General features: G+C 42.6%; 1 protein-coding gene across 1 annotated transcript; it reads left to right on the top strand.

Moving 5' to 3' along the window:
• The first annotated feature begins 13,164 nt into the window (after positions 1-13,164).
• Positions 13,165-27,502, top strand: SH2D1B (SH2 domain containing 1B). The gene is made up of 6 exons (XM_075491818.1): positions 13,165-13,258; positions 14,497-14,592; positions 14,728-14,886; positions 21,031-21,094; positions 24,157-24,325; positions 27,465-27,502. The coding sequence occupies exons 3-6, from the start codon at positions 14,753-14,755 to the stop codon at positions 27,500-27,502; spliced, it is 405 nt and encodes a 134-aa protein (XP_075347933.1). The 5' UTR covers positions 13,165-13,258; positions 14,497-14,592; positions 14,728-14,752.
• The last annotated feature ends 236 nt before the right edge of the window (positions 27,503-27,738 follow it).

The raw sequence follows: 27,738 nt of genomic DNA, 5'->3' as shown, positions 1-27,738 counted from the left end.
TAGTTAAGTGTTTCTAATCAGACATAACGACCTGGCTATAGATTCTACATCCTGAGAGTACAGGGACTGAATGGTAGTCAAGTGAGTCCCTAATTAGCTAATTCACTTTACTTAGGAAAGTCCATATAAGTGTAACAATACCCAGCTGGCTGTATTTGCAGTATTAACTGTGAACAAACTGAAGAGGGTATCTTGTGAAGCACAAGCTTGTGTTGTGACCCAAGAAGTAATTAAGCACTATAAATACAGCTATTATTACACGTCTGATATATAAAGAACTGGAAGCTAGTCACTTGGCAGCTGTGAATTCTTACCCAATTGGCAATGCAAACACTTTTTTTAATAGGGTTGTTCGGTTTAGATGAATCGTTATATAGCGTGACAGTGCCATCTAGAGCCCGCATACAGATTTTGAACAGCTTTCCGATCTGATTTGAGAGGAACAGAGGTGTCTTTGTTAGCCTACTTACGTTTAATACATTACTCCTTGAGAACAGTGCTTTTCACTGAAACAATGGCTTGCTTTGTGGCTATTATTATTCAGTTTTGAACATGGGCCTTTGTGGGGTTTTTTTAAACCTGATCTTAAGTATGAAGATGCAAAGAAGAGTGGTGGAAGCAGGCTTAAACAAAACTAACCTAACAATCAAAGCCAGCCCCTGAAGTATTCGCAACCTGAAGCGTAGCTGTGTAAAGACACACCAGAAAGCACTACGCACTCGCAAGATAATCCTTGTGAACTTCCAAGCTAATGCAGGGGGTATAGGCTTTCCCTTTCTGTATTTATCGGGGTGGAGGGTAAGACTGGGATAGGAAGTACTCTGCATTTCCAGCCTTCCTGGTAGCGGTTGTGTTGGGAAGCCTGTCTGCTTGGCGCTGGCTAACACGCTGTTTTCAAGCACGCAACTTCGCAGCTATTACAAGGAAGGGAATGCTGCAGGCACAGCGGAGCGAGTGTCTGGGGAGCATTACTTCTGCTCTGCTCCATAAGCCGTGGGGAACAAACACTTGGCAAAAGCCGCTTACCAGAAGGACCAAGGTAAACAATCTGGGATGAGCAATAGAGAGAAATAACACATTTTAATTTTTTTTTAATTAAACGCAAGAGATTTAGTTAATGTCCTGTAATGACAAGGAGCCAGTCTGAATTTTCCTGAGACTTGCAGTGTAAGTTGAGATCTGCCCCTGAATATAATCACCTGCAGCTGTGACAGAAACTTTGGGATTCAGGCGGCCCCAGGGTGAACAGCCAGTGTCAGGAGCTGGGCAACATGACGCTGTAGATCTTCCATGGCCATAGTTTGTGTAATTCAATCAGGCATCCAAAAACAGTTGAGTTATGTCTCTTGGCTCTGTGGAAAAGATACAAACATTTCATGTAAACCCCAAAAGGGCAGTCAGGACCCACAGAGGTGCTGTCATTCATGCTTGCACTTCATATCCTTTGTGTTTTGAAGGAGAAGGAAGAGGAAGGTTTGGAGGCCTGGGGGGCTTTATAGATTATTTAGGGAAGGCCAGCAACTCCACGGTACTGGCAATCGCACACTCACCCCTTCTCAGTGTCTGTAAAGCTATTTCAAAGCTGAGATGACCTCCCACCCCTCCCAGTTTGTTACTTTACACTAGATGCTTGAATACATGTGTCTTCTTTGCATACTATGTAAGTTTAAACTCTTTTTTTTTTCAAGCAGGGTGTAAATGGAGATTGGATAACAATAAAATACTGTGTGGGTTGCCGAAAAATCACTGGCAGGCAATACTGGGCCTATCTGGACCCTCATGTCTGCCAAAAGTATGTCTCTACGACTTCTTGAAGAAATTGGTCTTCCCCTGGCAGAGGGAGACCCTGCTTTTTGTTGCTCTGGGAATGACCATGCGAGGGTGTTTAGCTATCATATCCTGATCTCACTATGCTGTTTTTGTCTTGTGAAAGGGTTTTTTCTCTTCCAGAAATGAAGACGAAATGGTGAGAGAAGCTTGATGACTACCACAGCCAATCCTGGATTACCCCTCTGCAGGAAGAGCAGTTGTTCATATCTGCATGCAGGGTCTGCCAGGTGATCACTATGCACAGTAAGTCTCAACCCTTCCTGAGACAGCTGATAGAGCGTCTGTGTTGGGGGCATCTAGGATTTTGGAGCCAAAGCAAGTCCTTGAGAAAGGGCACACCACTGCTTTTTGCTCATGCAGTTGCTGTGCAGCCCATGGGGCAGCCCTGCTCCGCCTGCACCATCACAGTGACGTCTCTGAAGAAACCAGGGTAGCCCCATGCTGAGGTGGGTGTGCAAAACTGCCTTGCTGCCTTCTATTCCTGTTCTTTAACATGTAAGAATCCTTTTTTTTTTTTTTCCACCTTATACAGGAGTGGAATGGGTCCATGAAAATGGGACATATTACAATTTGAGGGCTAGCCTCAGCATCCTGCTGCAGTCCTCAATCCAGGGAGTAAAGTTAAAGCAAAAGGGATGCAGTGTATTTGGGGTTATCAGTCACCACCAGACACATGGTGCCATGCACCCATCAGCCTGACTCTTTCCCATGATGAGGAAGAAGAGCCTTCCGGTTTTTTTAACTCAGCCGAGTGAAATGTAAAAAGGGGAAAGAAAATGACAGTATGTCCCAATCAAAAATATTTAGGCAAGGGAACCCTGAGGAAGTCTCTTGAGCTCAGTCTATATTACAGATCCCTTTCCCTCATACCCCTTCATAGGACTAGTCTTAGAATGGCAGAAAAAACCCTTCTGGCTTTCTTTAGATAGATATATAGATAGATGTGTATTGCTTAATTATAATACAGTAATACAGGCAGGAGATCTCATTTTGTTGTTTTATATCAGTTATCTTGTTGGTTCCTTCTTAGTTTCTATGCGTAATTTAGTCATATTTTAAAACAGAGAACTGGGCAAATTCTGTAACATTACTCATAAATCCGTTTTCTTTCCCACTATGAAAGGAATTTCTCGCACGTTTTGGGGGGGACTAAAGTTTAACAGTTGAGTACCTTTCCAAAGCCAAAGTCTACAGCCAAAGTCTACCTGCTGTTTGCCCAATATTAAATGTAACCATTGTGTATTTGTCTGTAACAAGCCAAGTGAGATGTTATTTTACGAAAGTTGTTGAGGAAACCTACAGAGCTTCTTTCAGTTTGACAGGGCAATTTGTTAAATCACTTCAACGTGACAACGCAGCATGAGAGACCTTCCGTATTTTTCAGCAGTCAAAAAATAACTCCAAGCTAAAACAAAATGCCCAGCATGCAGTAAAGAGCAAAGGCTGCGGAGCAGAGGGGTCTAATTGGGCTCTCTCAGAGGGTGCACAAGAAACCGGATCTACTTGATAGATTGCTGGTAGCTCTGTTAAAAATCGCTTTTTAGTTTGAGATTAATAATCTTCAAATTTGCCAGGCAGCCTGTGGGTAAAACCTGTTTTTGCTGTAAATCCAGATGTTCCGCTTGTACAATTTTACAGTCCTGTGCAGGGCTTTCTCCGTGGGGACAGGGATGGGCTGGGACGCATGGCTAGGACCAGGCAGGTTGTGCCGAGACCAGGGTTTCCTTCTGGGCCTCGACTGAAAGCAGCTCCTGGGTCCAGGTCGCACAGCCCGGGGGCACCCAGGGCCCCCCACAGCCGTGCCAGCCGCCCCATGGGGGCTGCGCTCGGGGCCCTTGCGGTTGTAACTGAAGAGTTTCTGCATTGCATTTTCTTTCTCTTCGTCCTAATTACAGTGACAGAGCATTTGGGGTTTTTTGCATATATTTTAAGTGGTGTCCTATAACAAGTTTTTTCTTTGCAGGTGAGAAATAAGTTCCTTGTGAATTCATATCCAAAGATGTGTCTTCTCCAGATCACAGAAGCGAGGCAGTGAGCTGCAAGTAGGACGGACTCAACAAAACACAACAGTGAGCGCTTCCCACGCTTTTAGTACCAGCACGTCAGGCTGCAGAGCTAAGAGCTGAGACGCTGGGAAAACGGCATAGCAAGGTTTATTTTGCTGCTTTTTAATGGAGCACATCTTATCATGGACTATAACAGTCTTTATGTGACCACGTATTCTTATCCTTCTCTCCTCTACAGGAGTTAAGTGAGCTTTGTTGGTAAACTCCCAGATTTCCAAAGAAAAATGAAAGTGTTCATGCCACTAATTTTCATTTCTGCTTCCTTCCTCATTATTAATTTAACCAGTGCAGTGGAGTTATTTTCAGAGACACCAAGTCAAAGAATCATTTCACACAGCTTTCATGCTGTGAGATGGAGCATTTGGGTTTGAATATGAATTTGGTAGTAGCAACATTAGCAGCAGGAAGCTTTATCTGCCAAAGGGAGTCAAAATGAAACAGAACTGAGCGCTCCATCAGCAAGAGTTAGTGAGTTATAGCTGTGCTGCCATAGTTTAAGTCCTTTCTTTCTCCCCACTTAATCAAGTGACAGAAAAAGTGTTCCTGCCTGGCTCAGCAGTTCAATCCAAGCACACTGTAGAAACGTAAAGCCCTTGATAAATGTTGGCCTTTACTAATTTGTGTCAAAAAGAACAGAGGCTCGCTAACTAGCCTGGGGATCTAGAAGAGCTAATTCTGGCTGAAGAGTTAAACTATAATCTACTCTCCTAAATCTTAATCTAACTCTTTGCAAAATAATGAAAACTAGTAGAAGACCGGTTTGGGGTTAGGGAGAATGTTTCTCACCGAGGCAGGTAAATCGTAAGCTGCCTACTTGATGCTCTTAGGCTCTGAAATCCACGGAACAGGTGGGAATCTTCACATGGCCTCCACTCAGGTCACTTTTACAAACTGTCCTTGAAAAAGAGAAAAGTTCTCCTGCTCTAATACAGCTGTGCTGGAGAAGAGCAAAGCTAGCCATATGAATTTGATCAGAGAAGCTGAAACAGTGCAGGAAAACCATATTGCAGTGTAGTTCATGGGTTGTGTTTATGTGAAAGTCATAGTTCTAACACTTCATACTGCTCTAATGAATCACTTGTATGATCAATGTTTGCTCATATGTCTTTAAACAAAATCAGGTTAAATGGTCTTTACATATCTTCCCCTTTACATTATTCTCTTCAGCCCTTTATTGTTTTTAAGGAAAATCAGATTTTGTCTCACTCACCCACCTTTTTTTTCCTAGTTCCCCTCCTTTCTCTCCTCTGGTGGCTTGCCTCCACCTTTCCCTTCACCTGCGGCTTACCTCTTCCACTGACCTGTTGCATGCTTCTAACTGTCCGTGAGGCATCTGTCGCTCTTCCCATGGTTTTAGTGTCCCCCACTTTAAGGACTCCTCCCAGGATCTCACTTATGCTTCCTATTGCATCCTTCTCATTCTGTGCCCCTTTTGTCTCTCTCGGTCCCTTCTGTCCTGTGATTTGCTCTGTTGTGATTTCCACTCTCCTCAAGGGATTCCCTTTGCCTCTTTCTGGCTTTACTTTGAGGAATCCCAGCAGATTCTGACTGAGATCTTTCTCCTGCTTCTTTTTGCTGCAGTCCCAAATGCATCCACAAGTTGTTAACAACTCACTGATAGAGCCTCATAGGTTAAACCCCTCTCTGTCTAAGTTCACTGATGCATTCTCTGGAACCTCTGGCTACCAAGCCAGCCTTCCTTACAACTGTTCCTCCCCTTATCTTCACCACGGAGCACAACAAAATGGACACAAAGCTGAATGTCACCTTCAGTGGGGCATCTCTAGGCTCCTATATTCAGTCTTCAGCTGGACTTTGCAGATTCTGTCTACCAATGCCATGGCATGTCCTTTCCTACTCATCTTCACAGATAAGGTTCTTACCGTAGCTGTCCTGCCACAGTTTTTATCCTCTCTTGTACAAAAACTGTATTCACTTTTGTGCAAAAAAGTGTATTTTTTACACTTTCTTTTTCTACATATTTGCTAGTGACCATTGTTGGAGGTGAGATATAAAAATGGCTTTTGGTTCAAACCGCGTAGGCAGTTTTAATGCTTTCTTTGCTTTTGATATGCTCCACAAATTCTGCTTTAAACAGTTCTCCTAGCCTATTTTTTTGACCCCATTATTTCTATGTCTATGACTTGAACTCCCATTTGAGTTTTAGTCTAGTTGATACTCTCAAGGACAAGCCTCTGTATGTGGATTCATGTCTGTTTGCCTTGCTTGAAGACATGGATTCAAGCCCAGGCTCTATGTGAACTTGTCTTGTAAACTCTTGAGTTTGGACCATCATTTTGTTCTGTGCATGCACTGCATCGTGTACTTGGAGAGCCTAGTTCTCTGATCACCTCTCTGTAGCGTTGCCCAGACAATCAATAAAGGAATAGGAACGTGTGAAGGAAGTTTGGTAGTTGAAGGATAATAATGAAATGCTGGCATCAAAGTGGTTCAGAAAATTATACAAGAGCCCTCTGAAGTTTGCATGTTGTCATCCTGTTTGTTTTTCTTTACAACATGCAGTGCCTAATTACTACAGGAAAAAGTGTTGTTTTCAAGATTATGCAAAGATGAGAAACCAGCAGCACTATGCCAAGCCACTCTTCCAAAGTGGCAAGCTGTAGTTGCCAGGTACACAGTGCTCTGGACAGGACAGTGGCAACTTAGTGACTAGGAAAATATTAGTAAGGCTAAAAAGGTCTATTAGTAAGAGTAAACAGAGAAGGTAAAAAAGATGTCACTGTTGATATTACTCTGGATGTGAAGGGCAGATGAACACCCTAGTCGGAGTCTTGTTGTCAAATAGTAAGACAAAAGCTACAAGAGAGTTTTATAGTGGAGTTATATTGGATGTAGTATGTAGCAGAAGTATAGAAATGTGATTAAGTGTAAGTGGGTTTTGTCATCTCCCACAGCTTTATTTGCACATTTCTTAAGAGGAAGGCAGTACTTTGGGGACATTGTGATGTGAACTGACTTCTTAACTGCATTTCATGAATTGTTTTATGTGATATTTGAGACCAGTGATGTCTTAGGAGCTGAATTTTCAGGGTGTATACCAGTTAACATGAATCAGGACTGTCAAACTGGGGGAGGGAGCTGCTTTTGTGAAAACAAAGCTGAAGAATGTGCTTTCTAAGTCTTGAAGACCATGTTATCGTAGTAGCGTAGATTTGTTACAAGAAAGTCTAAGTGTACTTCTTACAAAGATCTGTGCCATTCAGGATGGACTGAATGAACTTCAAGCAAATAATTTTCTTGGTGGAACTGGTGTTTCACTGAAGTCTACAGAGGGATTTTGGTGGCATCTAACACCTGGGATGTGTTTCCAGTCAGGCTGAATTGTTCCTCTGCATTTGCGCAGCAGCTGAAGTGCTCCAGCGCCAGTGGGGTTCCACATCCCTCAAGCATCTGTTCCCCCCTGGCTGGCCAAAGTCTTTCAGGAGGCACCAAGGTCTCTTTGAGGGGCCACTTTATGCCACCAGTTTCTTCAGTTTAAAGACACTGAAAACTCTTATGTCAATGGAAACGGGTTTTTTCCCCCATATCTCAGTTCTTCTGATTTTTCTTTTTTTTTTTTTTTTTTTTTTTGCAAGAAATATATTAACTTAAATACAAAAATTAGAAATATTATAAGCTCAGGGAGTAATTGAATAGGGATCACTGAGAACGCTGACAACAGGGTTGCCAGTGAGAAGGAAAATGTTATTTTTTGACCCTATCTTGCAAGTAAAGCAAAATTCTAGATAATTTCAAGACAAAACCCCACTACTTACACATACTCATCTATTTTATAGATATATAACCTTTTTTAATTGTTTGGTTCTATGACTTTTTAATTCTAATTTTAGCATAGAGAAGTTTGCATTTTGAAGGATCATTTTCAATTTACTTGTATTTTAAAAAACAGACAATATGTTAAGCGGCTTATAAATCAGGCTTTTCCTCCTAGGTTTACATTTGATTAGAAAGCTAATGGCAGAGTTCTGGAGCCTTGGGGAATTATTCTGGCACTGCACAGACAGCTCTGGCAGCAATCCGTAAGTAATAGACACGCTAGTTAAATTTTCTTCTTGAATTTACATCATAACGATTTTTCTTTCGGTCTAAAGTAAATCTTACCATCAACAAATATCACAAAAACTTTGTACCCAGGCACAATACATTGCAAAAGTACAGGCTGGTGTAGATATCATGCTACAGCTATGAAATTTGCAAAATTGAATGTAATTTGTTACTGTAATGGTACTTCTTGCAAAAACCTTTTTTGGTTCAGTTTGTACAGTAAGCCACAGTATTGTGACTGCCTAGCAACATAGCTCAATGATAACTCAAATTTTCAGGAGACTTAGCTAGAACTCAGCTTTCTTTCTGTTTTCTTGTCTTGTGCTTTTTGCTATCTGGTCAAACAACAAATGACACTTCAGCTTCCTGCTTTATTCACACCAGTTGTCAAGCTCACCGGCTTTGCTCTAGCTGCTTTTGACCACAGCTTTCAACCTAATCCTGATCTCCCACACCCTCCCCAGTTATTCACTGAACTCTGAACTCTCAATGTTGTCAAGCCACCTAGCTCTTCCTCAGATTTCCTATTCCTACAAGAGGCACTATCAAGAGCTTTGCTGTGTTAGAGCTGCAGCCAGGAGAGGTGGTAGAACTAGAGCTCCAAATGTGCTTGATAATGAGAGACGTTACTATGAAAAGGCCCCACTAAGTTTTACACTAACAGAAGGAAAAACTGAAAATGGGTAAAGGCAGCAATATGGCAGAAAATGAATTAGAGTTATGGTCACCCTGGACTTGGCAGGGCTGCAAAAAACGTTGCAGGTCTTGTTTCTGTAACAGCTGTTCTGTGTAAGGAAGAGTAGCTAACTATCCTGCTCCTCTAATCAAAAGATTTCTTCACTTATAGGCATTAAATTTTATAGAAGTACTAGCCAAAGTGTTGTCAGAGAAAAACAAAGAGAACAATTGCAAGAAAATGTGACTTGGGGAAAGACTGAAGGAAGTGGTTGCATTTAGGTAAGAAAACACAAGACCGACTAAAGGGTGTAAGTGTTCTGATGTACAGAAGATTTTTAGGAAGTGATAATCTAGCTATTTTTTACATGTAAGCATAGAAGTATGCCAAGAAGCAGTCTTTCAGGGGAAAAAGCTTTGCTCTTTTCCCCTTCTCTAACATCTGAAAGGCTAGTTAGTCACCGCGGGAGGCTATCCTAGGAACTGTGAAATCTCCTTCAGTGGATGAGGAGAAAAAACCACCTAATCCTATTTTGGAGCAGAGTAAAATGATTTTTAGAGCAGATTCACAACAGCCACAGCTTGGTTTGGTGTAGCTAAGATCTGAGTGGCAATGCCCAGAGGCTCAGCCTGGCATGACTGCCTCAACCACTCAAACCCCACTGCTTTGGGGCATCACTGTCATTTTAGCTTCCCAGGCCTCTCATCACAAACTACACAGAACTTGGAGCAGTTCTCGGTCTTTTTTCCCTCTGAAACAAAAAGCCCCCATTGTCACAGACTGTCCACAGCACAAATTAGAGTGGCTTCAGACTCTGTCACCGCTACAAGCACATGAGAACGAGCTGCAGGTGAGAACTGAGACCAGGCTCGCCTGCTGTGGTTTTCACCAGAAGCTTCCAGGAAAGCACTCCTCTGCACTGACCAGAAGCCCCAACTTCATCCTGGATGCACAAAAACTATTATGCCATGCAGTATCCTGAATTCACTGAGAAAGACTCTGCTCCTAACTGTCATGTAGGCAATACCCCTTCCAATTCTCTTCTATTCAAACAAGAGCCTCTCAGACATCAAGCAGTCTGGAAACTTGTCTCAGTGAACAGTGGCGAAGAAACCCAGGTGTTGCCCTCTCTCTGCATCCCCCTAGCCCATAAACTGAAATACGCACAGATTTCATCTCAATTAATACCATCAGCTCGTATTTCTGACCACTCCTCAGACTCAGACTCAGCTGAGATGGTAGCCTGGGCATGCAGCTTTGTGTAAGCCAAAAATACTTGCTAAATTTGTTAAGCCAGAAATACTTGTTAGGAAATGCTTGCTCAGAGTTTACAGCTACATTTGGCCCACGGAGATATATTGTTACGTGATCCCAACATACACGGTAAAGATTCGATGCTGTGCGGTTGTCCTTGTTTTGGCTGGGATAGAGTTCATTTTCTTCCTAGTAGCTGGTATAGTGCTGTGTTTTGGATTTAGTATGAGAATAATATTGATAACACACTAATGTTTTAGTTGTTGCTAAGTGGTATTTACACTGGTCAAGGACTTTTCAGCTTCCTATGCTCTGCCAGGTGCACAAGAAGCTGGGAGGGGGCACAGCCAGGATAGTTGATCCAAACTGGCCAAAGGGCTATTCCATACCATATGATGCCATGCTCAGTATAGAAACTGGGGGAAGTTGGCCGGGGGATAGTGATCACTGCTTGGGGACTGGCTGGGCATGGGTCGGCGGGTGGTGAGAGGTTGCGTCACTTGTTTTTCCTGGGTTTTGTTCCTCTCTTGGTCTCTTATTGTTTTCCTTCTCATTACAATTTATTATTATTGTTGTTGTTGTTGTTCCAATCATGAAACTGTTCTTATCTCAACCCACAAGTTTTCTTATTCTTGCTCTTCCGATTCTCTCCCCCATCCCACCAGGGGGGAAGGGTGAGTGAGCGGCTGCGTGGTGCTTAATTGCCGACTGGGCCTAAACCACAACAGCGTTACAAGCCATGGTGAGGCTCATGGCGCAGTTCTGTGGTGGCTGACAAGGACATCTCCCACCACCTTCCAGGTATTTACACAGCACCCATCAACAGGTATCCCAGGCTGTGATCCACAAGTCCTGTTTTGTTTTTGCCAGAGCCTTGCATTTTTGCCCTGGACTAGCCCAGCAGTGCCAGAGCAAAGCATATATATGTATATGTATGCATACAAGACAAAGTGGAGTTCCTGTGTCTGGCCACTGAATCATGTTTGTGGCTTAGTGACAGACCAGACTGTATTGACAGCCTCGCTCTTCTTCTTCCCTCCCAGACCTCTTTCTCTGGTATATTTTGATGATTTCTGCTTTTCAACCAAGCTCCTATTCTCAGCTCCACTTGAATACTGCAGATAGGTAAGGTAAGGTAAAAGGATCATATTCATTCCTGGCTGTCCTCTTCTATCAAACACTGTCAGGGAGCTGTGGAAACTGTATTGCCTTGACGTATCCTTTAAATTCACAACTCTGCCAGAGCTCTGCTTGCATTGTGCACAGTGCATGGTGAAGCACAGGAAGGTTTCCTGTGTCCGAACTTTCCATTTTACAGTTAGAACTTCTGCCTAGGAGTATCACTTCTTTGTTTGAATAAAGAACTGGAAGCCTTAAAAGGAACTAAAAATCCACGACTGCACAACTCCTCCCTCTTCATCTCATGATGCTTTCCAAGGGGAGAGATTTTTAAAACAATGGTATTAGATTAACCAGAGCAAAGCTCTAATTTTGCCACATCAGATATGTCATTGTCCCTGCCTCCAGCCGACAGAAATACACTGGATATGGGACCATGCTTGTGAACAAATGGAGTGCGTTGCACAAAGTAGACCACCTGACTAGTGAAATTTCTTCCCTTCCTTATGGGAACTTACCGTGACAGTTGGAAAATGTGAGTTGTTGATGAAGTTTAACAAAGCTGGTTATGCAGTTGCATACCACTAAGAAAATCTGTGGTCCCAGGTTCTGACTCAGTGCTGTGGTTGGTGGGACAGAAGCAGCTTGAGTTTCTTTTTCTCCTGGAAAGCACAATGGAAGTGTTTCTGAAGACGAATGGAGACAATACTTGTTTTTGTAGTAGGGAATTGCTGGATAGGTGCACAAACATAGTGAGGAAAGCAAACCTTCCTCAGAAGAGAAAGCTATTGAGCCCATTGTGCTTTCTCTTGAAAAGAAGTTGGTGGTTTCACCTTCATTCTTCTGTGTCCAGAGCAGAAACTAATTCTTTAAGAAGCAGGTAAAGGAGTTGGCTTCCTTAGACACAACAGGAGCAATTAATCATCATCCAATGCTGCTTGAGATGCTGTAATTATTCTGACTCACCCTCATCTGCCACTCCAGAAGGTCATGGGTCTGCCCACACCAGTCCAGTGTCACACCTGCCAGCCCTGTGTGGCTTTCTCAGATGTTCTAGGATGTCTGCTACAGCACTGGGCACTCTTTTAGGCACCCGAATCCACACCCTCAGAGAATCTGAGAGATGATTCAGTTCAGGGGTTTTCAGACTTAGAAACTAAGAAGACTGAGCAGAATATCATCAACAGTAGTATCCAGAGTTGAGTACCAAACTCAAAATTTGTCATTTTCACCAGTGTAAGCACCATTGCTCTGATGCTGTGCGAGGTCAGTAACCGCCCAGACCTTGAAATAAGGAAGGTTACATGTATTCGTGATCACGGCTGATAGTTAGTATCTTTCACTACGTTCAGTTATTTATTACCAAATCTACTGATCTTTGGTGTCTATTCTAGCCCCGTTCACTTATGCTAAGGCCTTCTCCCAAGTCTGACCCTTTTGCTGTCCTTGCTTCATTTTCTTTAAAAGCTTTTTCTATTTGGAGTACTGAATTATTTTATCACAGGCTAACTCCTTTCTCCATTTAACCTGAGTTTTTCCTTCTCAAATCTTCTTTCTCAGTATCCTCAAGATTCTGTCCACTTGTCCCCTTCTTTGTTTTAGTCCTACAAATATTATGCAAATGAGTATTTTTTTCATTAATTTTCTGACAATCCTTAGCTGTTATACCACTACAATATTAGCCCTTCCCTCAACTGTAGCTCCTGATTGCTATTCCAAAATTTCTTATCCCATTAAGCCTCTTGAAATTGTTGCAAGGCCTCTGATCAATTCATTAACATTCAGGTCCCTTGATTTAAACTCTCCTTTATGTCCCAAATCCACTTTAAGATTTTTTTAAATTTTTTTTTTGGCCCATTGCTTCTTCCTTGTCAATGTTTTTTCAGTATCTTTCCTGTCACTCTGTTGTCTTGCTCCTTGTTCCATTTATCCCAGTCCCCCCAGTGGTTGCTGCTGCTGCTCCACACAGAATCCCCTCGCCATGCTTTCTCTTCCCACCACTGCGCGTTTTCTCCATCAAATCCCGCTCTCTGCTTCCCCTTGCCTGATGCCCTTTGCTGGGCCTCAGTGTCATCTCAAACCTCACCATATCTTTCCCAGAGCTAGTTCGAGGCTTCTGAAGAGCGTTGATGAAACAGAAATGTGCCAACTGAAGGACCGGTGCCAACACTGCATCTGCCATTGGCAGGAAAAGGAAAAGGCTGGGCAAGAATGAACTTGCTGCTCCTGGTGTTGCCTGAGGAGGAAGGTGGGCCAGGGTGGATGGTGACTGCTGCTGAAAGGAGCCTGCAGCCCCCATTTCTCCTAAAGTACTTTCTCCTTCTCATGTTTTTTTTTTTTGTTGTCAGAGAAGCACTCTACTAAGCGGTCAGTGGGTAACGTGTGGTTGCCATTTCTGTTAAAGTAACTTCTAGATTCAGATCTGCAAGATCTACTGAAATTACTGTCTCCTGTTTCTGCACCTAGCTAATAAGGTCTTTAGGGAAAATGGTGAAGAACATGTAGTCATGACCTTCGTGAAAGAGAAATTTGCAGTTGTTTCCTATCTGCTTTGCTTTCAATGCAGAGGAGAGAGAACCTGCCTGAAGCAGGGCAGCGCTGAACAGCTGCTGCTCTCCCTTTTCAGAGCTGGGCTTCTGGAAGAGCCATTCACCTCACAATACTTTATGGAAATATTTTATTTATAAGATGTGTAGACAAAAGTCTCAAACAGTTTAATCCGTAGGAATATACAGGTGTATTTGATAGCAAGAAGGACCTTCGCGACATCCTCCTGAGGACACTTGCAAGGTGAGGGGAGGTATTTCCCCCCCACTCTTGCTATCCCCTTGGGGATGGGGACTTGTTTTATTGGTAATCGGTGGTCACTGCAGTACAGACCTCAGCTGCAGCTTCACCTTGGACTTGCCATTTCTAGGTTTCTCTCTTAGGGGAATCTCCCATGGAATTTCCTCCCTCAGGGAGCAGCAGTTCTACACGTGGCTATATCCTGTCCTTGTTGAATTGACAGAAGCTTCCCAGGGGTGGCAAAAGGCACTGTCTGACTCGCTTCTCCTTCCTGCCATGTTTCCTAAATCATGGCACAGAGACAGCAAAACTTCTTGATAAAATAGCTATACTTTAAAAACAAGAAGGGGGCAGGGGAGAGAATGCTGTGTTTTGAAAAATCTCATTCTCAAATATTGCTGACCAACTTTCACCAGAACTTGATCAAGTAAACCCAAAAGAAAAAGGAAAAAAAAAAAAAAAACAACAAACCCCAAACAACTGTGTTAGAAGGCAAGTCTGGCAAGGAAGGGAATCAAACCAAGCAGGATTTTTCAAAACTATGAGCAAGGGCTTTGAGCAATTTTAAACATAAAAGTCAAATTAAAAATGTAACTATACTTAGATGTCAACTTAGCTATTGCATGGCTTAGAAGTGTGATACACAACTCAAGTGTCTGCTGATAGAATGTGACAAAAGACTCTTCCTTTCTGATGTAGACTGTGACCAGTGTAGACAAACCATTTCCCATTTCCTGCCTTCACTGCATTCATGAGCTGTTAGCACAGGCTAGCAGCCGACTTCGCTACAGACAGGTCAGTGATAACAACACAGATGAGCTTGTGTATGTACTTAGCATCTCCAGTTTCAGTTGTCTGCGGACAGCTGCATTTGGAATAAGTCTTCTTTTAACGCCAGGCTTCTGACTTTCTCTGGAATTAGTTTGAAAGGCGAGAGACCTTGTTTCTTTTGCCCATGGAGTTCCCATTTTTTCATGGAAAGATAACAAGAAGAACCTGTGAAGAACTGCTGAGCAAGAACGGAAAGAATGGTAGCTATTTAATACGAGACAGTGAAAGCGTGGAAGGAGCCTTGTGTCTCTGTATTTTGTAAGTACTCTAATACTAAACTTTTAATGAGTTTTCAAATAGATCCAATGTTCATCTTCTTTAACATTAATAGTTCTTCCTTAATATTAACAGACTCCAGGGGGTGTGTATAAGTATTCAAGTAATACTGATTGCCTTAGACTACCTTTATAGTAAGTGGTGAGAGGGTGGCATTTGCAGAAGACATTTTATACAAGAGAGTATAGATGAGCTGTAATCTGCTGATGCTGGTCTCTGTCTGCAGACAATAAGGGGAGCTCAGAGAAAATAGCTTAGCCTGCCAAAACACGGTAAGAACCTTCCTCAAAGTTACTGCCTCTCTAATGATGAGTAAATAGCATTTCAGCACTGAAAAGTCTCATGGTAGGTTACAAAACAGTTCCTTCTATGTAGGCTTTCTATCTGATGAAAGCTTAGCCTTGTTCTTCAAAGGAATTTTATCTTATTTAAGAACATAAGCTGAGACAGAAAGCTATAATGTCCTATTCATATTCACATGACAGGTCCATGAACAAAATGGGCATAGAAAATTGCTACTTCTAGTCCTTAACTTTAATTACTACAATTACAATTTTATTATTTTATTTTCCTATAGGGAATAACATTTTTATTTCCCTTTCAAGAAGCCTGTTTTACACTTTTCATATATAATTGATCTGTTCCTAATGTGTTCAAAGTTTATAAATTAGTAACTCTGAGTCTTTCTTTGTTTGACCCTATGAGGTTTTACACTCTCCTTGAGGATGTGTTTGAGTGTGACATGAAAAATTTTTAACACTACATCTAATTAATTCAAAAATATCAGAAAATGGTTTTATCAATAATGAAAAATTCATTTCTTTTGAAACAAATCAAAGGAGAAGGAGAAAAAGGGAGAGGGAAATGGAGTACTATGGGGTTGGTGGGTAGAAGAAAGGAGGTCCGTGAAATGACAGAGTAAGGAGAACAGAAATGGCAAGTGGGGGACAAACAGAGCCCTCAGGGAGGGAGCCGTGGGAATCTGCCTTCAGTATGGTGTGGAAGGAGACAGCGTAGTGGCTGCAGGGAGGGCAGGGAGCCTGGGAGTGAGAGGGCATGCATACCCTGCCAGAAGGGACAAATGGGGATCCTGGCACGGAGAAAGAATGACAATATTAGTCCCTGACATGGGAAGATGGCTGTTGAGATCTCATGCAGTAAAGAGAGATGAGAAAGTGAAGGGGGTGCAATGAGTTTGAACTACCGATGTAACAGAGGGCATGTCTACAGAGTACATTGGGGGCAGATGCAAGCTGATGCAAATGTTAAGCTTGGTGCCACACTAACACAGTTGCTTTCCTTTTTTTTTTTTTTTTTTTAAGGGCAAAGCAGATCTACCTTGTCATAGCTTGCAGACATGCTTTTGTCTGTTGACAGTGTTCTGGGCAGGCATATGAAAAAGCATATGACTTCCAGCTAGCCTCTGTGGGGTTTTAGTGTGAAAAACTGTTAAAAACTTTAGTGTTTAGTGTATTTGACTTTAACTCGTGCATTAACAAATGTAATAGTTAAACAGCAGGGGTGGCAGCAACAGTATGACGGATAGTGGCCTGCAGAGGTGAAAGCATGGGTTGTCTTCAGACAGCAAATGGGATGGATGGTAATAATGTATTGGCTCAGAATTGCCTCAGAGACTGGACTGTCTGTCAGTGGTTGACTACGCAGAGGAAAGCTGTCCTAAAACTGGAGGCAATCAACAATGAAACTCTCAGTGCTGTTTCAAGACAACTTTTGGATTAGAATTGCATCTTAAAGCATTGCTTAGCACCTAACATGGTTGATGCACAAACTGATGCACACCTCTCAAATTAGCGGATCCATGGGCGGAGATACCGGTCCACTTGCTCCAGAAAACAACTTTTTTTTGTCCTCTATTGATTGGGGTGTAGGGGGAGGGCACTCCCTTGGAGGATCTGGGAATCAGAATGATGGGACCTGTTCAAAAGCATCTCTTCTCTAATTGGACATGGTGCACAGCTCTGCTGATATGTCTTCCTCCACAGCACACTGCCACTTTCATCCAAAGCTGTCCCAGGTCTCTGACAGTGCCTCAGTCCAGACCTACTGCTCTTGCTACTGTTCTCCTTATGGCTTAACATGTCATTCTACCCAAACAAGCTCCTCTCACCCGGCTTTTCTGCCACTGGATCTCCCCTGTGCCCAGACCAGGCACTTTATTAATTTGTACCATATGCAGCTGTTGGTAAGCATTTAGTAGTTAATGTGGAAATAGAAGCTTCCATTTCAATGGTAGTTTCATGTTTATTCAGTAAAAATTACAGTAGCCAAATAATATCCAGGCAGTAACCTTTCAAAATTTGGATGATAGGTGAAAAACAAGTTTCAAAAATAATCAGTTTCTGGCAGGTTTTTTTCTCACTTCTATGCCATTTAAAGAACATTCTATGCCATTTAAACATTTAAAGAATGAACACTCACATTTATAAAATACTCTTAAGCCAGAAACATGTGAATTTCCACGGGTAACTCAAGGAGGAAAAAAACAGAAGATGCATCCCTGTGATGCAACTCTTTGAATCAAAGCAAATTGATTCTAACTGGAAGTCATATCCTGATTGCAGTCCATAGCAACTTTTTTTGCAGAACAATGTAGTTTATTTCCAGAGTAACTAGTCATTTATGCGCAACTTAGGTTTTCACCCTGTTTCTCCCTCTCATGACAGCTCAAGTCATGTAGCTACAGCTGAAATCCTTCTGATGAACATGCATACCAGTTAAAAGACTTTGTTTTCAAATACTGCTTCCCCCACTCCCCGTTATTTGTGGTTTACATATCTTTGCAACTTTACTGCCTTTTTTGATCATGGTCATGATCTTCAGTTCATCTTCTGAATAGCTGCCATTGCGGTATTGTCTCGTCCCACTGGGTGGGTTGTGAGATGGGTGAATCTTTTGATTCCCCGGGGGTTTGTGTACCGACGAAGGCCGACCTCTGCTTGGCAGAGCCGCGTGGCCGGTAGAGTCACGACAATGACTCAGAGGAACAGTCTGACTAGCAACTTTATTAACTGGCGAATTCGACAAATGGACAAACTTAACAAACTGGCAAGCTCAACGAACGAACAGAGGCGATTTGGCAATGGACCTATTTTCTGGGCAACCCATCACAATTCATCCAAAACACATATACCCGGATATAGATATAGTGGAAGAGTAGAGGAAGAGAGAAGTAAGAAAAGGAAAAGGGAAGACATAGAGAAAAGGAAAGGTATCGCCACGCTTGGATCCCGCGATGACGATGACAGACGTGGCAATGCTCTGGTGGTGAGCGCACACCGTTCCCTGGGGGGGGCCCTTTTTATACTCTAGTCCCTGCCTCAGGTCATGCCCTGTGAGGATTTATGTTGTTCTGGTCCTTGAAAGTTCGCAGGCGCTGGGAGATAGGGGTGGTCGCGAGGAGTTTCATTCCAAGTTTCGGGTGGTCGCAGGCCCATTCCTTAAATAAGTCTGTGTGACCTCTGGCCATACATGGTAACTGCGCATCTTCCGACACGCTCTTCTTGTCCACTGCTAGCTGACTTGCTGCACCTGATCTCGCTGCAATGTTTGAGACAGTACCTCTTTCGGTGTCTCACAAGGCAATACCTCTTTTACTCTCTCCTCCGATGAGCTCTCCCCATCCTAAGCTAGCCGACTTGCCGTCCTCATCGTCATGCAAATCTCCCCACAATGTTTGAGACATTAACTCTTTCAGTCCCTCACAGGTATTTGATAAAGCTTTTATTTCTGTTGAAAAAATATAGCCAAAGCCATCAGTAGCCTGAGTGTTCAAATGCCTGCATATTATTAAAAATAATAATAATTAAAACCCTGGAAAATGCAAAGGAAGAATAATTTTCTTAGAAGTAGGACCTGTGCACTCATTTTCTGGGTGCTGGTGACTGGAGGCCATTTTCTGCTAACATCTCTCCAAGAATTCAACAGCCCTCTTGTGATACAACTGCAAAATGAAGTTTAGGGAGGTGTCACACATGAGGAGCATAAGAAGATAGATGAAAGGAGGGGATGTCTGTGGAATCAAATTACTTTTATATAAAGGCCTATGTTAGGTTTAGTTCATGAGTTCTTTGAAACCCTTCATTAGAGTAATCTTATATTTCAAGACATGAAATGTTCTCTCATTTTGCAAACTCTAGGCTCCCTTCTGTTTTGCTTTTCTATCTCTGTCTCATTCAATTTTACTGCATAACCTCTCATGTCTTTAATACTACCTGCTCTTTGCAGACATTTCCAGGCTTGCGCTTTGTTAAAAATGTGGTGTCTCTTCCTTCCACCACAGTGTCTGCTTTCAGCAGCAGGGGTCAGAGACTTAGCCCACTGTTAAGTCACTAATATCATACATGCTCTTGGGTATATGTATGTCCACTATCATATACATCTCTAGCTATACTCTGGTCGAATCAAACATATTCTATGTTGAAGTAGCCTGCTACATGATCACATCTGGAATACATGAAGGTACAGACAGCTCAAGGGGTCACTGTGTGGGGCAGCGTGGGGGAAATAAGAGTATGAATTTGTGGTGCCGCAATTACTTGAGGGCTCCCACAAGGAAAGCAGATTACATGAAAAATATTCTGCAACTTCACACTCCTGTGTATGCCGTGGCAACCTCCTCACCTGTTCTCTTCTTCAGAGGAATGCCAGTAGATCTCATGTGAAAGGTGAACTGCAAGTTTTCTACAGAATCATTCTTTACCACTACTTAGATTAATATGGTTTTCTCTCTCTCTCTCCCCTCACATCCTTCCCAACTTCTGCCAATATGATAGAAGACATTGGCAAAGACAATCTTTCAGAGCATCGTTCCATGCCAATGTGCCTCTTTCCATACAGCATTGTGGTCTTGTGTCATATCCCAGCTGAATCTCTCATCCTTGTTCTCAGCTGTAGATCAGTCTTTTGAAAGGTGACTACTTCTCTTATGGTGTGGTAGTCAGCTGGAAGCCAGCCCATTTTCCCCTAGAGTATGACTTCAGGGAAAGATGGGCACCTCCTTTTTGTCTTTGTAGCTATCTAGGTCTTCCTTATAGCTCCATTTTTGAAGGAGGGGTACATGTTAGCACTGTCTTTCCATAGTGAAAAGATTGTCTGATGATTAGTCCAATGTGGTGTAAAGTCTGAGAGTCGACTGGGCCCCGGCTCCCCTTGTGCTCACTGCTGATGGAGATACTGCAACTCTCAATGACGCATGTGCCAGCCCTTCGCCTGCAGTTTATTCCCATGTGGACATTTGCACAAACTGGTTTCTAGTGCTGTGAAGCAATTCTGCTGGTGGGGAGCAAGGACTTAGGCATCCTATGGAAGCAAGAACTCTTCTCTTACATGGCACCTGCAGTGGAGTTCCAGGCTCTGTTTTGTGTTTTACTGCCTCAGAACAAGTAATACAAATTCTCAGTGACATCCAGCCCTTTCTGGATGTATAAACTTGAAGCATTTTCATTGCTTTGACTTAGCAGATCTATTTTATTGGAGCTGTAGTAGCAGAAAACTCAGCATAGGAAACGCACCTAAGAAGCTGGAGGAAAGCTCAGGTAGTTAGTTGATGTAGAGGTGAGCTAGCTGGACATGGTCTATCGACATCTATGCTAAGCAAAGTGCAGTGACTGCGGACTGAACAGAGCACTCTTAGCTATATTTACTGTACCTGGCTAACTCTGCAGGACAAAAAAGAGCACCATAAATTTGGTCCAAAATCAAACAGATCTGCATAGCAATGCATAGGGGTTTAGATCTGAATTAGCAAGGTATGATAAAGTAATATTTGGGTTTTTGAGGCTTAAGGAAACAACATGTATGACTAATTTTGGCTAACAGAAGATTAAACATGACATAGAGAATCTCAAGTATTTTGAAGGCTCAAATATAAGAACCCAATGGAAAAGTGAATGCATATATATAAAATTGATGTTATTTAGCATCAGGCATTCCTTTAGATTTGTTTCTTTGTTTTTAGTCTTCCATTGTATTGCAGTTTACTTTAAGATACAAGCAAAGAAACAAAACCAAAACCTGGCTGTCAAGATCAGCTGTAGCAGCCTAAGCAAGTTGCAGTGGTCTGACAGTTGATAAAAAGCATAATGTGTACAACAATGTTTTTCACAGCTTTGAAGAACTCATCTATACTTACCGTATCTTCAGGGAACACCAAGGATATTTTAGAATACAGGTGAGTAACCCTCATTTCATCTGTAAAGATTGCACTGAAGACCACTGTCCTGATTAAAAAAATTAATATACATGAACACATTACCTTAGAAAATATTTCCAAGTTTGCTTTCTTCTCTACTCAATTCTTGACTTTTTAATGTTATACTTATTATTATGTATGAGCTCAGAAGTAGCTATTATCTTTGTAGAAATCCCTTATAACCTAAGTGGATCTGTTACTTGTTGACCAGCTGCTTTCTGTTTTGGACATTTCTTTTTCATAGCACTGAAGAAAAATCTATCACTTCCATTACTTGCTGCTGTTCCTAATTAGCCTTTTTTTATTTGAAAGCTCTGCCATTGCACCCAGCATCTTGCAGGGGTTTTGAATATTGAAATGATCTTTTTGATTTAAAGAGACCTGTCCTGGTTGTGGCTAGGATAGAGTTAATTTTCTTCCTAGTAGCTAACACAGTGCTGTGTTTTGAATTTAGTATGAGAATAATGTTGATAACACACTGATGTTTTAGTTGTTGCTAAGTAATGTTTGCACTAGTCAAGGACTTCCCAGCTCCCCATGCTCTGCCAGGTGCAGAAGAAGCTGGGAGGGGGCACAGCCAGGATAGTTGATCCAAACTGGCCAAAGGGCTATTCCATGCCATATGGCATCATGCTCAGCATATAAAGCTGGGGAAGAAGAAGGAAGGGGGGGACATTCGGAGTGATGGCGTTTGTCTTCCCAAGTCACCGTTACGCATGACAGAGCCCTGCTTTCCTGGAGATGGCTGAACACCTGCCTGCCCATGGGAAGGAGTGAATGAATTCCTTGTTTTGCTTTGCTTGCATGCACAGCTTTTGCTTTCCCTATTAAACTGTCTTTACCTCAACCCACGAGTTTTCTCACTTTTACCCTTCTGATTCTCTCCCCATCCCACCGGGGCACAGAGTGAGCGAGCAGCTGCGTGGTGCTTAGTTGCCAGCTGGGGTTAAACCACAACAAGACCTATCTATAATTCTGTGCGATTCTGGGGCACCTGAACTGATGACCCCAGATAATGCTGCTCATTGCTTGAATAAGCATAAAAGCAGACTGCATCAATAAAATCCCTAGGCAAGGTGAGAGGACACTTAAAAAGCTGGCTCAGTCCTCTTCTTCTAGTAGGACAGCCAACAGGACTGCCAACAATTAAGTAGCATTTAAGTGGAATGAGGAACTCACTCCATAAAGGACACACCAAGTTCTCATACACTGGTAATTTCTTGCTTATTAGTGGTTTGGACTGAGCACAAAGGACACAATTTCCCATGAAGAACTGAACAGTTTGTTGACAAAAAATAATCTATTTTGGACTATAGCCAGTCTTCTGGGTTTTGCTGTCATGCCTATCAGCAGATAATAACTCAACACTTTTAGTTTCTTCAAACCCAATTTTCCTTACAAGGTTTTGCCAAGAATATGAAAGAAGAGTTCTGTTCTTCAAATTTTTAAGTCAGATTGTTTTTTCTTACTAAAATAATATACTGAAATAATATGTTGATGGTAGAGGGGAGATTGTTTGGGTTTTTTTAAGGGACAGATTCATCCATGAACTTTCTAGGTTGACCCCGGCCAGCAGCTAAGCACCCACATGGCTGCTCGCTCCCTTCCCTCCCTTAGGGGAACAGGGTGGGGGGAAGAGAACATGAAGAGCAAAAATGAGGAAACTCCTGGATCAAGATAAGTCCGTTTAATAGGTGAAGCAAAGGTGTGTGTGCAAGCAAAGCAAAGAAGGAGTTTAGTCACTACTTTCCATTGGGAGGCAGATGTTTAGCCATGTCCTGAAAGCAGGGCCTCGGCATGTGTAACGACTACTTGGGAAGACAAATGCCATAACCACAAACGCCCCCACTTTCCTCAGCTTTTATTACTGAGCACAATGTCATATGGGAGGGGATGTCCCTTTGGTCAACTCAGGTCCACTGTCCTGGCCGTGTCCCCTCCCAGCATCTTCTGCACCCCCAGCCTACTTGCTGGGGGAGCAGAGCAGGAAAAAGAGACAACCTCAAGGCTGTGAGAGCACTGTTCAGCCACAGCCAAAACACAGGTGTGTTATCAACACTGTTTGAGTCACAAATTCAAAATACAGCACTGCACTGGCTGCTATGAAGAAAGTTAACTCCATCCCAGCCAGACCAGTATGCAGAGGCAGTGGCACCCAGTCCATACAGGGCTGGAGGGAAGATAAAGGATGCAAAAAACCAAAGAAAATAAAGACACATTTCTTTGTTAGATAGCAAATGAAGCAAAACCAAAGCCCTATTCACTTTTAATGACTAGTAGTAGAACCCTCACTGTGATTCGAGCTGATTAATGTCCTTACTGTCTGTCACCGTCCTGAAGTCACCAGCGTTGCAAAGTCTCTGTACAGATCACTGGGGGCTGTGCCATGGAAGCAGTTCAGTCCAGCTGTATGAACCTGCACATTAAAAAGCAGTTTGTGAGAACGCTGTTCCCCCTCTTAGGAGTGCCATCCTCAGTGCCATCCTCAGGAGTCTCCAACGCAAGTCACAAATCTGAGACAAATAATAAACTCCTGCCTAAAAGTGAAAGCTGGTGCCGGGGACTTTCATACAGATCCTCAGACACGTCCGCTGCCTCTGCAGATGACCTTTGCTTGACAATGCTGGTATTTTGTAAAATGTTTGGCTTCTGCTTGTCACATAGTTGTTTAAATCCAACATTTTAAGTGAGAACTAAATATGTTGCCCCTAAACTTGTGCTCTAACACCAGAGGGAAGTCTGTAATGCTGTCACTCTTCAACACCCTGCGGCAGTGGATTGCTGCAATGCACATCTGAGCCGGTATTTTAAACTGGTGTTCTTTTTTCAAAAAAAAGGTGGTGAGGGAGGTTACGCTTAGTGCCGTAACCACGCCACCAAACAGCTGTCCCTAGTGTTTTAAGGATAGTACAACATTCTGTCACCAAATCTGTTTACAAAACTGCTCCTTGGTAAACAAGAAACAACCTATAATTCCTTTCATTTAGGGGACTTTATGTGAAGGGCAATTGCAAACAAACTTTATTTTCCTTTCCTTGCAGACTTCTGAAGGTGTTCCAGAGAGGATCTTCAGAACATTAAAGGACCTAATATACACTTATGAAAAGCCAAATCAAGGACTAATAACACACCTCCGCTACCCTGTAAAGAAACCAAAGGCCTCGCAAAGAAGCCGGAGGTTCAAGTCAGGAAAGGACGGCATTTATGATGGTGAGAAATTTAGCTCTGCCTTTGTGGTTTTTTTTTTAAGACAACTGCATTGACAGGTCTGTGGTGAATAGTTGCTGTGTCCTCTGAGACCAGCTTGCATGGACAGAAGTTCAACATCCTTCCTTCTCTCTTATGTTCCCTGGAAAACGGTTACTCCCAGCTCACAGGTTACACACCCTCATCCACTACAAATTAACAAGTTAAAATTGCAAGATATACAGAAGGCAAAGCATGATGTTGCCCACAGCTCACTCCTTCATGGGTGTTGATGCTTCTAGGCTAGGGAAGGCTGAGGACCAGTTTTACTCAAGGTGCTTCTGCCAAGCTGCCAGGCCCCTGCACTTCACTGGAGTTGAGGCTGTCCTTTACCTTCATTGTCCATGTTGAAAACTATTTTTATACCAAATCTAACTCAGTTATTTTTGAAATGCTAGGAGAAAAAAAGAAAAAAAGAAAAAAAAGCCAGCCACCTTGTGGTTTGTTGTGATTTGTATTAAAACATGACTAATTTTTTAAGTTAGTATGTTGAAAATGAGAAGCATATAGCCTTGTGCTCAGGATCACAGCTTTGGAACCAGAGACCACAGTCTCTGTTTGATCTTCTGCTAACTTCTGCTCACAAGTCCCAGGTATAAGATAAGGGTAAAATGTTTTACCTGACAGAAATATTATGCAAATGGATACAATAAAGACGGAAGTTTTCACAAAGTGGTAGACCATGTTTTATAGTCCCATGTCATCTTTATGTCCTTGGTTTGGGGAGGATGAATAGAGATACTATCTGTAACTTGCCAGCATCCCTCACACACTTTTGAAAGCCACTTTTCATATTACTGTTGTATGATGCTCAGCTGCAGTATCCATCAAGTCACAGGCTGCAAAATAATCTTGAAACTCTTCTAGGTCCTCTGACGAGAAGACTAAGTGTAACAAGCAAGAGAAATCCTTTCATTAAGTACAGTTACTGTACAGGAAAAAATTCTTGCAGTATCCAGTCTTCTGTGTGATTGATATCGCATGAGTAACGCTAGCTAAAATGCGGGGGTGTGGGCCAGCCTCCCTGTGCTGCAGTCATACTTCCTGTCTGTATGACAGATGCTGGTTTTTTGCACACAACAGTGCAACAGCTCCCTGTGTCAAGCAGACAGGATAGGAAGGGGTGAGCTCTCCCCACCACTTCATGCACTAAGCTGCATTTTTAGGGGCCAGTGCAGCAACAACCTTGCGGAGAGAAACAGTAGCAAAGAGACATTTCCAGTGTCCCCAACATTACATTATCACTTGTATCACTAAGGCAGATATGTCACATTTGCTCTAAAAAAGGTTTGAACTGTTGCCGTGAAAAGCCGAAATCAGGACTCAATAGTCGGGATGACTATTAAGCAGGTATTCTTTATTGCAGCGCTGGGCAGCACTGGGGATCGCTCCGCCACAAGTGCTCCACCAGGTTAGCACAACACATCAGTTCATATACAGAAAAATCATACATATTCATCAGATTTCCTGAAAAGGGCCATTTTATGGTGATGAGTTCCCGGAATTCATTTACATAGTCCAAGCATGCGCAGTAAAATTAGGGTTAGGGTCTTTTCACCCTCCCGGTGGTCTTCCATAGTCTTCCTCACATTGTCCACTCGTTGAACTTTGGGCTTCCTTTGTCCATATATAGTCATTGAGTTAGCTCATCAGTCCTTCGGCCTCGGAATGTTACAAGGGGGTCGACTTAAGCTAGTTCTTTGGTGCTTATCTTTGGCACAATCGTCCTGAGTTCCTGTTATCAGTGATTTAATTAGGAAGCCTAACGAGCTTGCTCAAGGCCTGCTTAGTCCTATCAGGTAAGAAGTCACAGGAAATGTCCCACAATCAACTCTGCTCAGCAGGTAATCAAAACTATCTTTGCAGGGGAAGAGAACAAAAGAGAACAAGGATGTGAGTGAAACTAAAAAAATGCAAGTCTATGTCTTAGTTAGGGATTGTCAGGGATTTAACCCTTTCAGTATGGTATCTTGTCACTGCCGCTCCAGGGAGATGGAAAATACTGCAGTAGCATGGAAAAATCAGGTGTAATACATATTTTATTGTCTTGTCCTGGAACATGGACTTTTCCAGAAGATGCACAATGTCTTGGTCTGGACTTACAGGGAGGAAAAAAACCCCTTTCATTTCACTATCAAGATGTTTGTGATTGTCATAAAAAGAAAGGCTTTTAAAAACAATCAAATCAGTTTGGATTTGTTGCTCCTCAATTTTAATTTAAATTTCACTTATACAGCAGTCCAAACTTGCCCCTCAGACTGCTTTGTTACGTGCTCACAGGCGGAATTTAGGTTAATGTCATCATGGATATCTCTCTGAAATGCAGGCACCACGTAGGACACCATGATGCTTCCTAAAGCAAGCACCATACTTTTCTAGCCCAGTCCCTCGTGTTGCACCGGCAGCTGGCTTTGTGGGACATGCAGGACTGAGTGCTCCAGTGCAACCAGTGGAACAACTCATGGGACTGGGGTCATGATACTGGTTGGTGGACAGTTTTGAACATTGTTCTCTAGCCCAGGAACAGCTTGTCTGGCTGCTTGAGGAGACAGTAGGTTTCCATAGTGGAGATGGAGTCCTAAGCATTCAATTTCTGCCTTTCTGCTATCTTCTCAAAAAACTTAATAAATCTGATGAGGCCTAAGAGAGAAAGGGTTTTTTCAGGCTCTCCTCCCTTAGCTGGGAGGAGAGCTTTTCTGTTGGGTATTTATTTAGAGAAGAAAGGGTGTGTTATGCTATAGTCATAGCTATCTCAGCTATTGATCTGATTGATCTGATTTACTCAGTATGGATGATTTCCAACAGTTGACTGTTCCTCAGGAAGAAGGGGTCTCAGGTGGATACAACTGTTTAATAACAGAGCTTGCTGGCTCAGAAAAGGCAATGCAGGCTTTGCCTCCATATGGGCTCCTGGAGGACTCAGTCCATAGGACACGGGGCCTTAAATGTTGGCCCTGCAATAGCAGAGAGAATACTGAGAAACCAAATTGAGTTATTGATACCTGCCCAGCAACACAACCACAGGCCATCCTGCTTACCGTAGGCTTTCAGAGCAGCCATTTGCAATGACAACATCTTTTTTTTTTTATTGATTTCTTTACAGAAATTGATGACAGCGAATACGTTGATGTCTTACCCTGAGCGATCTGCAACCTAACGATTTGGGAAGCTGGTGTTTCAGGCTGTGCCACAGCACAACGCATCCACTGGGGAGAGCTGCCAGCTGGGCTTTCGCCACTGTGGATCTGTACCTCTGGAATTAGGCTCCTCCTTTTGCAGACTGTCAAGAGCAGCTGTATATTCTCCCAGTAGATCCAGTACAAGCTACTGTATATTTTTGTTCAGCAATAAAAGAATTAATTTTTACAAGACGCATA

This window comes from Mycteria americana, chromosome 1 (genome assembly GCF_035582795.1).
Source record: "Mycteria americana isolate JAX WOST 10 ecotype Jacksonville Zoo and Gardens chromosome 1, USCA_MyAme_1.0, whole genome shotgun sequence".
NCBI lineage: Eukaryota > Metazoa > Chordata > Aves > Ciconiiformes > Ciconiidae > Mycteria > Mycteria americana.
The sequence above is the reverse complement of the archived record's forward strand: the minus strand, read 5'-3'. Positions and strand labels throughout refer to the sequence as shown.